The 13337-nt window shown below is 46.9% G+C and overlaps 2 protein-coding genes across 2 annotated transcripts; one reads left to right on the top strand and one right to left on the bottom strand.

Annotated features, from left to right (window-relative positions):
• Positions 1–8338: 8338 nt before the first annotated feature.
• FOBCDRAFT_202058 (uncharacterized protein) lies at positions 8339–9361 on the top strand (the record flags this gene model as incomplete). The annotated part of the gene is made up of 1 exon (XM_059609019.1): positions 8339–9361. The coding sequence occupies one exon, from the start codon at positions 8339–8341 to the stop codon at positions 9359–9361; it is 1023 nt and encodes a 340-aa protein (XP_059464973.1).
• Positions 9362–10431: 1070 nt separating this feature from the next.
• Positions 10432–11851, bottom strand: FOBCDRAFT_319862 (uncharacterized protein). The gene is made up of 3 exons (XM_031184846.3): positions 11433–11851; positions 11023–11387; positions 10432–10968 (listed from the first exon to the last, which is right to left on the bottom strand). The coding sequence occupies exons 1-3, from the start codon at positions 11722–11724 to the stop codon at positions 10522–10524; spliced, it is 1104 nt and encodes a 367-aa protein (XP_031040488.2). The 5' UTR covers positions 11725–11851; the 3' UTR covers positions 10432–10521.
• Positions 11852–13337: the final 1486 nt, after the last annotated feature.

Raw genomic sequence — 13337 nt, forward strand, 5'->3', positions numbered from 1 at the left:
CAGGCTCTTTACTGTGCACTGAAGATCAGACGGGCCATGTCTCCGAGTGAGTCTGTTTTTTCTAGACGCACACTAGTCTCATGAGTTCTCAGTGAGAATCGGCGTAGCAGGCCGAAGACCGGCCCGGTAAGCCACAGGGCGCACAGGGTTGATCAAGGGGGGACCCTTTGATGATTTGATCTCACTAACCTAGGCAGTGTCAGTGTTAGTTTTCCTCGGGAACAACTGACGGAAAGGATCGAGAAGACCAGCCGCAATATCCCTTTGAGGACCAGAAGGCACCACAAAAGTATTTATAAAGCCTCTAACCAATCGATAGCCTACTATTAAGGGGACCTCCTTTTACCTATATAATCAGTATAGATTAAGGTACCTTAGATACTGCAATATGCAGATCAATACTTGGACTCTTACTCTTCTGCCACCTTCAGGCTGGTGGTAGCTGTGGCGTATTGATCAGCAGCCAATTAATACTGGGGCATGCCCCATAAAAATACCTTGGTGGTGCCTTCTGGTCCTCAGAGGGATCAGAAACCAGCATCAGCCCAGCAAAATATGATTCGATGCAGCGGCACATGACACGGCAGAGCACATCACCAGCCAGTCTTGGGCTGCATACGTCTCGTCAGATGCTATTTCCCAGACAAGCAATTTGTTGATTATCAATGCCAAACTACGCCATTGCCGCATATCAATAAGTACGATGGAATTCGTTGATGCTTATTTCGTGATAATGTGCTTTCCTCGGTGTTGAGGTCTATCCTCGGAAATCTGGAAATTTACCCAACCTCGGGAATGGCAGGCACAGTATACCACGGCCACGTGCAGCTAAGCAGCAGCGCTGATGGAAGGATTGTCGAACAGTCGAGGCGGTTAGTGGCCGTGGCGCTGTAAATTTCCAGTTCCAGCGCTAGACTTCACTAAAAACTTCTCCGGAAAGCCTTCGGGGAGATTATACGCCATAGAGTCATAGAACCCGACGGGGACAGGAATGGATATTTTTTCCTACTCCAAAACTAATGTGTTGATTTCTTCTTCAGGACATTTCAAGTGGATGCCTACTTCAGCAAACATGACACCCTCTGAAGCCTTTATTATAAGCGGTGTATGCACTCGAATGCCCTGTCGAGAGGAACATCAGGTGCTGTTTACAAGTAAGGACCCCTGTGGGTAACACTGCTAGCAGAGAGAAGAGAAGAGAAGAGAACCAAACGAAACACATCATCCAATCCCTGTGAGTTGTATTGCCCAGAAAGGGCAATTATAGGCTGAGAGGCCTGGTAGGGCCAACTCCGAATGTCGGCCAACGGAAACGAGCGGCAATGGGCAAATTAACATACGAGAATGCAGTGCCAACTTAACTTATGTCTGAGAGTTCAGTGAGATCAGCACGGGATCAAGCCTCAGTCGACTCAGAGTTTAAGCTTCGTAACTACCGGTAGATGATATCGGTACAGTAGCAATAATACATGATGGACTTATCTGATCAAACTCTATGTGGCTGAACAATTCGGAGATGTTCTGAACGGTGGACTATGAAATTGGAGCTGCATTGGAGCTGCATTGGAGCTGCATTGGGGTAAAGAAATGCATTCACTTTTGCATTATGAATCATGTGGACATCATCAATTAACCATGAAAGTCACTAACCTCGATGTTGTCACTCTCGTCAGTTACAGGTAAAGCAAGGTGTGATGATTTCCATCTCCGGTCCCGGTCCCACTGAACAAAGCCAGGCCTAGAGGAGAGAAAAAGAGAACATTTTGGAGTTCTTTTGAGCTGGTTCCACAATAAGTCCGATCCATTAAGTAAAAACGGTATGTGGCTGTCTCTGATCAAAAACTTACGTATTGGACGCTGCAACTATTATATCATGAAGTTCCAATGCGCACGGTGTGGATCATCCCCTGAAAGGCTATTCCCACTGCAAAAAAACGGCAGAGACACAGTGGGGGAACGTCTCCACAAGATGAAGATTTTTCTTACAGTCAAGTGGACGTCGCTGACCGTATGTTAAGGTGAGAGAAGCCAAGTGGTGACCGCGGCTGGAACTTGACCAATGAAAAACTTATACGCGACAGGTACGTATCCTAATGTGGATCCTTTCCATCAAGCAAATTCCTTCCGTTCAGCTTCCAAAAAGTTCCAGGTTTAACGGTGTCATCGACACCCCAAGATCCTGGGAAAATCTCTGAGAGAACTGACCATCTGCTCCTTGACTCCAAAACTAAACCAACTTGGGCTGTCGTTTCTTGATTCAAAACTTCGATCTGGAAAAGAGACCAAGCTTTTTTTTGGAGACGGGTCAAGCATCAGAAACGGATTTCCTTGGATCTTGTCCACCATGACGCCCAATTGGCTTGGTACCTTAGGGGAGATTCAGATCACACGCCCCCAATCAAACCGCCTATTGTGGCATCGTGAAGCAATTTTGACCCATCATCAGGGTTCCTGAAAATGAGTCTTTCTCACCATTGCAGGGTAGGATTCACCTTGCTGGATGTCACCGTTACCCGGTGAGAAACGTTCCGTAATTAACGACTGTATCAGCATCAGTGACTGACTGGTCTTGGTCGATACACGTGGTTGAACTATGTTGCTTGGTCTGATACACGGTTTATACAGACCTATTTCGATACATCGACAGCATACACATTGACTTCATCATGTTGAGGTAACTTGCGTCACCCACTGTGTCGATATTGAAATACTCGAAATCGAGATCCTAATCATATCGTGTCAAACCCAGACTTGAAACGGAACGACATTACAGCAATGCAATTGCCGTGTAAACCGAGTTCGTGGGGATCTTGTTTCGTCTTCCTGAACTCTATTCTTCATCAACAACTCCCGAAATCTGATGCATAGACGCATAACAAAGCTTCCGGCGCCCGCTTGTTAGCCGCGGCTACTCCCTACCCCGAGGAAGCGCCAAAAGACTCCCCGCCTCCAAAATCGAACACTCACGGAAGTCTCTAGGGATTGATTCTAGATGCCCTCGTCAGCTCGTGTAGTTGAAAGTGGAGCAGCAACACCAGCTTGGCATCAATTTTGGTACTGTAAATCGCCACAAGTTGAAGTCCCACACACACTCAAGCTCTCTCACTTACGCAAGAGGTCACTGTTGATTCGTTAACTCGTCTTCATGCCACGTTCTTGTCTAACACGAGATCACCAAGTACCACTGTGCACACCACCAAAATCGTCGGCCGAGACCGAAGCAAGAGAGCCTCATCTCAGATGATGCGGCTCTTGACTAAAAATTGATTCGATTTAAGGAGCCTCGCTTCTATGCCAGGGTACAAACATATAACGCATTGCCCGTTCCTGAAGATCATGCATTGGTCTCCAGCCATACAGTGCCTCAGCCATTACCTAAAAGTTGGAGCCCCCCCGAACAACAAGCCAACATTCAATTCGCAGCCCGTGCCCATCGTGGGAAGTCCTTGCGCGTTCACTCCTCAGCCCTGTCAGCGACCTTGGTACGTCGACATCTCGGGAAGGGCGCCGTCACGATGGTGCAATCACGGCTCAAACCAGCGCAACGTGTTTTCCGGCCTCAGCTTCTAGAATTTGCTGCTGGTCCTCGTTTCTCAATGGCTGGTTTGTAGCATTTTTCAGGTGTAAACAATTTCGCGGTTAACAAGAAATATTCGCCATTACTTGCACCATTTTCGATAGACCATCGCATCATGGAAAACTATCCAAGATTGTTCCTCGGCGACCCTTGAACTCAGCTGGGAATAAACATTTGCGTGATAGAAGCTTCGTGCACGACCGTCTTACTAATTACACGCCTCTAGAAAATTTTCCTTCATTTGCACAGACAAACGCGTGGGCCAGTTTTGAGCCGCATTGGAACAAGGTGCAAATTTACGCTATAATTATACCATTGGATCCTCCTTTACAATGGGGCCTGGAGCATCACAAGACGAGTTGAGACTTCAGGTGGATTCAAAACTCCCTTGACAAGGACCTTTCCACTTCACGGCGATCTGGCGGCCCGTCTTGTTCTCTCAGCGTTCCGATGTGAAGCGTCTCATTCCGACAAACGAAAATGCAAGGAGTGTTCAGTACCTAACATCACGACTCCTGAAACCAATAAATCGAAGCGGTCTGGGTTAGCAGAGTCACAAACATGCAATAGCCTTCAACAAAGACCCATCTGGCATCAACAAAGATATCGAGTTGGGCTCTTAGGCTCCACGGCAGATGTTTTGACGAGATAATTGCAATAAAGCTTGAGCTTGGCTTCAGCACGGTTGCAACCAAAAGCTGTAACGGTGAGCGATCGACGCCCATTAGTCGATGAGGCTCAATTCACATGAACTTACTTCCAGATCGATCGTCACGTACCAAAATTTGTCTTTCGGCGTTGGTCTGAGCTCGGCCGGCTGGGCGGCAAATACTGTAGCTACTGACGGTCGGTACAGTACCCGACAACAATTTAATATGCGGAACACAACTCCGTGATGTCCACGCCTCGAGACAGTTGGCTTAAACTTGTCTGCCTTGTAAGGTGCTCTCACTTGTCCTTCTCATAATAAGCCAAGCGATTTGGCGGGCTTGAGGCTCCTCTGTTTTCACACAGTGCTTACGGTACCTTGAAGTTTGAACCGTATCCTTGCAATTACACGTACACCCAGGGTTGTTTCTCTGCCGACGGTGACCTCTCTGGATGTCGGGGGCCTGTGCGTCATGTGCCTAAAATCTTCGACCGGCCACGTCCGTGCATCAATCGACTGTTTCTTGGGACGTTCAAGAGAAACGTGCCATCACGAATAGACTGGTCATAAACAACACTTCACTTTTCAATGTCTAGCTTAGCCGACAAGATGATATGAGAACACATACGACTTTTCCATTTGCGATGTTACAGAGGGTGCTTAGCCTTAGCCGTGATGCCAGTTTAGCAATGGGAATTCACTTCAATGCACACCAGCTGGTTTCAATGCAGTCCTGATGCCACTGGTCCCTCGATCTCTTACACTTGGACATTGCCTGTCCGGGAATAACGTTGGTTTGTTCTCCGAAAGATACTTCTTTCTGATCGTCGAACAAGATTCCACATGACATATTTTTATGGCTGCTGGTGGCCTGAATCAATTCAATCACTTGCATTCGTGTATGCCAGACATCTCCTGGGTCAATCGATAAGTTCTACATAGATGATGCACATACAAAAACAAGCATGTAGTTGTTTCTATAGCGTGCGAAGCAGAGCTCCGATCATGTGACCAACCTCTGTCTCGCAGTTCAATGTATTGTCTGTCATCTGTATCCCAGAAATGGTCTCATATCCAAATAGACTATATGCAAGACATGTATGTAGGACATCCAACAGTCTGAGAGATAAGGCAAGTGTATGACCCAATTGCAGAGCTGCCCGGATTTGAAGAGCATTAGCCTTATCTCTGATCATTCTACCGAGACTCGAACTCTGGGGATTCCGGGGTCAAGAGATAAGTTCCCATGCCGGGGAATGATAACGAGGCTTGGAGATAAGGAATTGCCAGATCAGGCTGCACAAGAGACATTGATAGGTTGAAGCCATATTGGCAGACTTTTGGCGCATGAGTATCACGATACTGAACTAGTGAAATGGATGAGTCAAAGTGAGAACCTCTTTCTCCGACAACGGCCTCATCCGTTCACGATGGTGTTTAGCAAATTTTCAAGCCGAAGACGAAAAAAACTGCGCCAAGCCCAGGTCCTAGCCAAGCGCTGGACTAACCTCCGGGAATAATGCACGGAGCAACAAATTCCTTCCATACAAGGCAAGTGGGTAACATATCTTCGATCTTTTTCTACCCCAAACGTCATATCCGCCAGATCATTCTACGCCTCAAACCCAGAATGTTCTATTTTCGCTTGTGAGAGAACCTTTTGAGTTGAGGGGTAGACCGTTTCTAGAAGGTCTAGGGGTATCGAGATCGTCAAAATCGGACTTGACCGGTGGACGGGCCGAAAGCTAGGAGAAGGTTGCCGTGATGGGGGTGGAAGCTCGAATTGGAGTTACTTGGGGGCCTGGGGAAACGTTACTGCTAGAGAAGAAGGGGGCTGTGAAAGTCTATCCGTTATTCAATAGCCAGACTCTGAGATTTAAGGGAAATGAAAAGTAATACCTGCTGCGTATCTAATGAATTGAATCTGAGCCTTGCCGTAACCTCTTAAGTTTATGACACTATAGCAATACTCATAATCCTCGGATTGTGTAGCCGTATCTCGTTACAAGACCATAGCCACACGTATCGATCATGGCCGTTTCCCTTCGTTTGCTTGAGTTATTTCGCCATGCCAGCAACTGGAAAGGTTGGCTGTGTTGGCTGGCACTTCACGAGCCTCAGACAACCTCTTTAGTAGCCCAGCATTCACCTATCTTGGAGTTTCAGCAGCGACAAAAGGGAAAATAGCCGGGCAAGTGCAGCTTCAAGGTCGTTGGGCTAGCCAATTCTCAACGTTGGTGAGAGAAGGATGAGATGATGTTCTGGTATTCAAGGAAACTAGAATGCTAAGATACCTAGTCATATTCGTCTGGTAAATTCTACTCATCAATTCCAAGACGTTTCAAATCTATTCTGTTCACATCAGCAGCAGTAGTTTGGGAAGCACTACGTCATTAATGGTCCTCTTAAGCTATACATGAGCTATGTCATGCGGTAAAACTGTTGCTCCCCATCGCTGGTTTCTCTGCAAACTTCTGCTCAGGCTTAAGGTAATGGTCCTAATAATGAGGCAATCATGCGGTCTAGTTGCCCAGCGTTCCATCTGATAGAGTGAGCTATAGCCTGATACCTCTCCAGCATATGTTTCAATTGATCATTGTTCTGGCGCTGTGATATGCTAGTTTGGGCACCAGACACTTCGTTTGGGTTGAGATACCGATTTAGTGCAGCTGAGTATGTAAAAGGCACAGGCGGAGGTTGATATGGTACTGTCGGAGGTGGAAATGCCATCGTAGGAGCTTGAAGAGGTACAGCCGAAGGCTGATAGGGCTGGGACAGATTTGCATTGGGTGGAGCCCAGGCTGCTGTGCACGGTTGGGGGTCAGAACGACGAGGAGAATCTCCCAAGCTCTTCGTGGTGCGAGGGGTAGGTCTCCGAGGCAGAAAGTTGGTGGCAGAAGGAGAGACAATCTCCTCCTTGACTTTCACTTCCGTGGCTCCGGGTGGCGGCGGTGATGATGGTCGAGTCATTAGATGCTCTAGAGGTTAGATTGGATACCTAGGTACCTAGTTGCAAATTGAATGTACTGACTTGAGAGCGGTGCACCATGCAAGGGCTTTGTTACTCTCCCATGCTCTGCGCCAAGTCTTGTTGTAAAGATTACAGGGCCATGCTGAACGATGTTTATATTGAAGAATAGAGATAGACCTGTGAATGTTAAGAGATGGTCTTGATTTGAAATGAGAGAAGAACGTGATACATCTTGAGATATGGGAACCGCAGTTGCTGTTTTGATCTTGATCCCATGAGGCACAATGGGTAGGAGGATTCTGTTCATATAGGCTTTCTATCAACTGGGAAGAGCAGATGCTACTATGTTGGGCAACAATGCTCTAGCAGTTCATGAGAAGAGCACCTCTTGTATCCAAACCACCTAGGAGAAGCAGTAACTCAAGCTTATGACCTCAATCCTAAGTTACATGGATAGCTTACCTAGGTAGATATCTAGAGATCTACCGAGTTACCTATATAACTTACCCAAGTCTTTTTGACGTGTAGGATGTGAGTACTAGGTTTTTTCAGTCAGATTCATGTCAACTTTTTTTGATCTAACAATGAGAGAATTATCTATTCAGGGTTCGATGAATTTTTATTATCGGGCTATCTATTTGATCTCTAGGTAGTGGCAAAGCATTTGCCAAGTGACAAGCACTGCCTACTTCGACTTGAGGTAATATAGCAAACATAGATGCGTCACTACAACAGAAAAACAAAGGAATGCGAGACTGGTTTCTAGATTTCTCCTCCTCCATCATCTTGCGTTCTGACGAGGACAATTCTCGCATTTGGATTGATTTCTGAAGTGTTGTAACTTCCGCCAACTCTCAACTGGCTGCTGTCCACATGCAAGATGGGATCAACCCAGCAGGTACGATAAATACAGCTATACCCAAGTTACTCATCTACACACCCCTACTAACTGCATCACAAGGTCGAAAAGCAGAGCGCACAAGAGACTGCTTCCTCGTCAACACGCGAAAATGTCGCAGACTTGGTTTTCCCAAAGTTGACCTCGCTTTGGCTGTCTCAAGAGCCCGAAGACCAGGCGAGTCTCAGGCGACTCAAATAGGTTTGGGAGATGTTCGCCTCAGGATGGAGCCCTCAAGACAAGATGCATATCTATCGTCTCCTCCCTGAGGTGCGAACTAACCATACAAACCGAAGGGTCCCTAGTAAACACAAACTCAACAAACGCGACATCACCTTCGGACTCTGGGTTATCCTCCGATGCATATACCCTGATCAGAAACTTCCAGCTCTCAGACTTGCTCTCATGGAAAAGTATCCAGGTATAGACCTCAGTGCCTTCACCGGTCCTGTTCCCAACGCTGCCTGCAAGGCTCCCGAGGAACACACCGTCGGGAAACTCGAGCTCAAGGTTGTGACTCCTTGCTTTGAGAAGAAAATGCTTGAGGAAGATGATAAGATCAACCCTAGCGACTTGTCCCTCAAAAAGGAGGAATACTTCCTTAGTGAGACATGCACTACAGGGCATGGCTTTCTCGTTACTAACTTCCTATTAGACGATACTGTATCCCAAATCCCGAAATTCGGGCCTCACCTGGACCAGCTCCTCTCCACTGAACCTGACAAGTCTTCCGCTCGGCGTTTGATGGAGGTCGAGTCGAAAATGCGAGGCATGGTTCTTGGAGAACCTCACAGTGCTTCTTACAGCAAGTTTCTGAAGTCAAGGTCCAGTAATGCGCCAGTAGATGTATCTACTTATGGTCCCGATATCATAAAGCTATGCGCCAGTCCTAGCGCTGTGTACGAAGCAGACATTGAATCCTTGGCTAGCGACGAATCTTCTCCTGAGGACTACTCTGCCCAGACTGCAGTTTCAAACAAGCGGTTCCTCGAGTTGAAAGATCTCATTACCAATGTGACAACCGAATCGAAACGGGGTGTTTCTGATGAAATGCGCAAGATGCACACAGAGACGACGAAGCAGATCCAAAACATGCACACCGAGATGATTGAACAGTTCACGAAGAATCGAAAGACATTGGTTGATATTGGTGAACAAGTTGCTGAGATACGAGCACATATCGAGCTTGCGCGTATTGATCGGAAGGATCTGGACGAAGTTGAGGCCAGGGCCATCAACCTTGAGCAGTTCATCTTGTCACTTTGAGTGTTTTTGTCACCCCAGTTGGTGTGATCTCAGCACTTTGAAACTTTCTCCTGCTATATAACATGGAGAGTAGCTGGGCAATGGAACCAGAGGGAACTATCACGCGGAGAGTGACTCGTGTGTTTGATGTACGGGTGTGGAAACTTGTTACATAAAGGGGCCTTTGCGGAATCACAGGAGCTGTGCAATGTAATATGTATGTACTATTATCTGATGGGGTATCCAGAAGCATTGGGCAGCAAGAGACCAATAACCTGCGGGAAGTGAAGTTGTTCTGGAACCCTGCATGGCGTTATTAACGACGGTGGCGTCTGCTAAAGGAAGCCACTGCCTCATGTCTGAGCTCTCACATTTTGGGTCCGGGGAACGGTGACAAGACCGAGATTGTCGACTGCAAAGTATTTGCTTGTTACAATCACTCACTTTACCCCAACTTTTAATCATCCCAACTGGCTTAGTATATGCCATCTCTGGGTAGCGTCATGACCATACCTTTTTGAGGGATCGTTCATCCCATCGTCCGCAAGCGAAACTAAGATACGCAAGCGCGATATTAGTCGAGAGGCTTAGATCCGGTTTCTCCCAAGAAGCCTTATTTCCGGAAAGAGCCAGACAACAGAAACTCGGGACCGAGAAGAGGATATACGCTGGGAAATATGAAGTCTTTGGCATGTGAGGCTGTTGGTAGCCAACGTTGAGAGATGGGGTATGAGTCGTGCAGTTTCAAAAATGAGGATGAGTTGGCACTCGTATCAAACCCCATGTAAACTAATCCTTGCACAGTCACAATCGGACAATGGGAACTCGTCAGCTACAGGCGCCAGACGCGGAAGATGTCTTCGTTACCCCAGAAAACCCCCTGATCTGGTGGCGTTGCATCCCCTTCGTCCATCCATCCTTGTCAGGGCTTTGCGGGGACTGCATTAGATCCTCAAAGGGACCTGCAGATGTATGGGGCCAGCTGAAATCCTTCAACAGGGACTTACCCTGCTTTCTCGCTGTATAAGCAAGTCGTACATCATTTGTTTTGAAGAGTTTTCACGGTGCATCTGCGAGATCCCATTAATTGTGTTATATTCTATCGTTGGTACACAGAGGATGAAGATCCCTCTAATTATACATGTATATGTTAAGTTCCCAGTATCCATTGGTTAAATCGCTTATTTCGCATGTTCAATACTATAAGGCTCGTGACGAGCATTCGTAGAGCTCGCCTCGCTGACTGCTCTCTCGTGGTGTTCCATGATTTCGTCATCTTCGCTGTTTGGTGATCGAATGACCTCTGTAATGACAGTCTTCTTGATTCCTTCGAGGTTCTCACGATGCTTGAGTTCGATCTCATCTTCTTCGCCAAGTTCGATATGTGTTCGTGTAAGACCACCTCCAAATCGGCTGGCTCCGGCAGGTCGGGTACCAGTTTTGACAGTAGTTCGAGAGCGAGAGCTGTAATCGTGCGTTCCATCTGCCTGGTTGTTGCCGGCTCGGACAACCTTGCCAATAAGGTCTGCCATGTTCATCTCGATGTGGAGTTTGCAGAGATAAACAAGAGGGTGAAACTGTACGTAGACGAAGCTGTTTGGTAAAGACATCATTCCAATAAGGAGGATCTTGAATAAAGTCAGTGCAAGGTGGCAAACCGAGTTTAAGAGACCGTAACTTACATCCAAGGCAATCGAGATTGCGACGAGGAACATATTCATATGGTACAAACGGGTGTACTTTTGAAGACCGTTTGCCACCAAACGCTGCTTAACAACCCAAATAAAGTAAAAGTTAAGGGCTGCGTCCATGATGGCGAAAAGGACCTTTTCCATACGGTCCCAAATTTCGTTGACATGTATGTACTTCTCACTAATTTGAAGGCGTGCAGGAATCCAAACACAGAAAACGCTGATGTTGATGGCCAAGAGGATTCCAAAGCAAGTCCACTTGAGTACGGTTCCATTTCGACGGACAACCATGAGCAGGCTGACTCGGTTGATGATAATTTGAATCAGACATTGAACCTGTATCGACCAAAATACGACTAAAGAGTCAGTATGTGACAAGTGGAAAGGTGTGAGTGACGTACTGATAAAGAAGTAATATTGGAAACTCGGCTTTATAATCCCACGGAGATATAACCAGACCATTATTCCAAGAACAGTGCTGGAGCAGACCTCGAGCCAGATAAACATAATATAGAGAGTCAATCGATTCCGCCTTCTGATTGCTGCTTGAGTTTGACGCATGGCTTTTCCGCAGTTGAAGATGGTGACGCCCAGGGACAGACCCCAGATAATCGAAGCAAAATTCATATCGTCGTCAGAAGGAGGCTCCTCCTTGAAGTTGGGAGGGACGAGGAAGCCATGTTCGGTCGCCATAGTGGCAATAGAACGAGAGTGACTTGATCTCGCCGGTGTTGGTTGGTTCGTATGAAGAGAGTGAAATCAAGTTACCCCAGATAACGGGAACTGTAGAAGTCGATATGAAACACAACACAACATGAGAAATGACCTGTATGCGAGGGATGCAGTGGTTTATAGCCTGATGATCCAATGTCCACTAGAACAAGATTCAATTCTCAGCAGGAGTCAGTTGTGCATCCAATGCTGGTCCAGGCTTGCCGGGTACAAGGGAAGAACCCTGGGGCCTCAGAAAAGCTAGTGGAAGGCGGTGATCCGAGTCGTACATACAGATACTAAACATACTAAAGCTAGTGGTTGAATGAATCTGCAGTGGCGGAATTTTCATCCGGTGCATTGGTACAATTAACAGGCATAATCCCTACTGACTCCGTCTCTCCACGTCCTTGTTCCATGAGTGATGATGCGCTAGACACGAGGGCTTCAGTGGCGTTGGATGGCCACTGAAACTGGACTGCAGAAAGCCACAAAAGCTTCTGTGAGCCAATTTGTCAGTTCAGTGGTAAATTCCAGGGCGCGTCTAGAATACAGGATCCTGGACTTGGAGCGTCTAGTCCGGACGATGAAGATTGTTGGCTGTTGATAGACTTTTTCTTTCCTTTCTTTGCTTTTTTTCGACCCGCGATATTACTTACTTACATGCATCGAGTCCGGGGAAGATCCCCGTAATTTTCATTTCTCCATGAAATGTCGATCTTTCTGTTTTTTCCTCGTCTCCAGACTCAGTTTCAGCAAAGTCGTATTCTGAACTGAATATTGGTCGTATATAAAACTTCCGTACGTCCGAATAAGATTGCGATGTTAGCTGCTTATGTAGGATCTAGTGCACGAGTCAGGCCTTGAACAGGGCTGAGATCGACAACTAAAATCGCTTTAGTTAGTCGTTGGGGACCCACAATTTGCGGAAGAATGGCTCACATCCCGCTTTAACTTTTGGGTTGCAATTCTGTGCTTCTATCACATTTTGTTGTCTCAGTGACTCGAAAGCCATTGCAAGTGACCCAACGACCTGGTTCAAGAAACAGGGGTATAGTGAGGGGAGAACGATAACATGGCTTTCTCCAGAATCGACAATAGTTCCCGGAACGATGACACCCCGGACTGAACTCTATTGTCATGAATCTTTGTCTGTTGTTTCGAGACAGGCAGACTCTTGGCGTGGCCTTGGGCTGATATGGGGTTGTGTTTTGCTCACCATACATAGGCCTTGCCGCTGGTAGCCGATTGATTAGTTATTTAATAACGCTATCATCTATTTCTCATGGCCCAAAGGTTCCGACACTAGAGGCATCCGAGGAGAATAGGCCGATATTGTCCAGACAGGCCGTCTTGCAAGCGCCTATACCATTCAATAGAAAAAATTACAAACGTCCCAACTCGCCGTTGATCTCCTGAAAACTACGGTGACATCGGCCAAGAATATTTGATCTACGGCGTGAAAAGCGAGAAGCATCTCGTCCTGCGGGTTAAGCTTCGTTGTTTATTGCGCCTAGCTTCACGACCGTGCGGAACTAGAACCAGGGGCCAGATTGCGCTTCGTCGCTATCTCCAGTCGGAAGCGAGCCTGGGTT

The sequence above is a fragment of the Fusarium oxysporum genome, chromosome V (genome assembly GCF_013085055.1).
Source record: "Fusarium oxysporum Fo47 chromosome V, complete sequence".
NCBI classification, from domain to species: Eukaryota; Fungi; Ascomycota; class Sordariomycetes; order Hypocreales; family Nectriaceae; genus Fusarium; species Fusarium oxysporum.

What these genes read in the sequence shown, in the direction of transcription:
- FOBCDRAFT_319862 (XM_031184846.3), bottom strand. Translation starts at nt 11,724, where the DNA reads ATGGCGACCGAACATGGCTTCCTCGTCCCTCCCAACTTCAAGGAGGAG. An exon ending in CCAATATTACTTCTTTATCA is followed by an intron (nt 11,388 to 11,432) that starts GTACGTCACTCA and finishes CTGACTCTTTAG; the next exon opens with TCGTATTTTGGTCGATACAG. An exon ending in CAATCTCGATTGCCTTGGAT is followed by an intron (nt 10,969 to 11,022) that starts GTAAGTTACGGT and finishes ACTTTATTCAAG; the next exon opens with ATCCTCCTTATTGGAATGAT.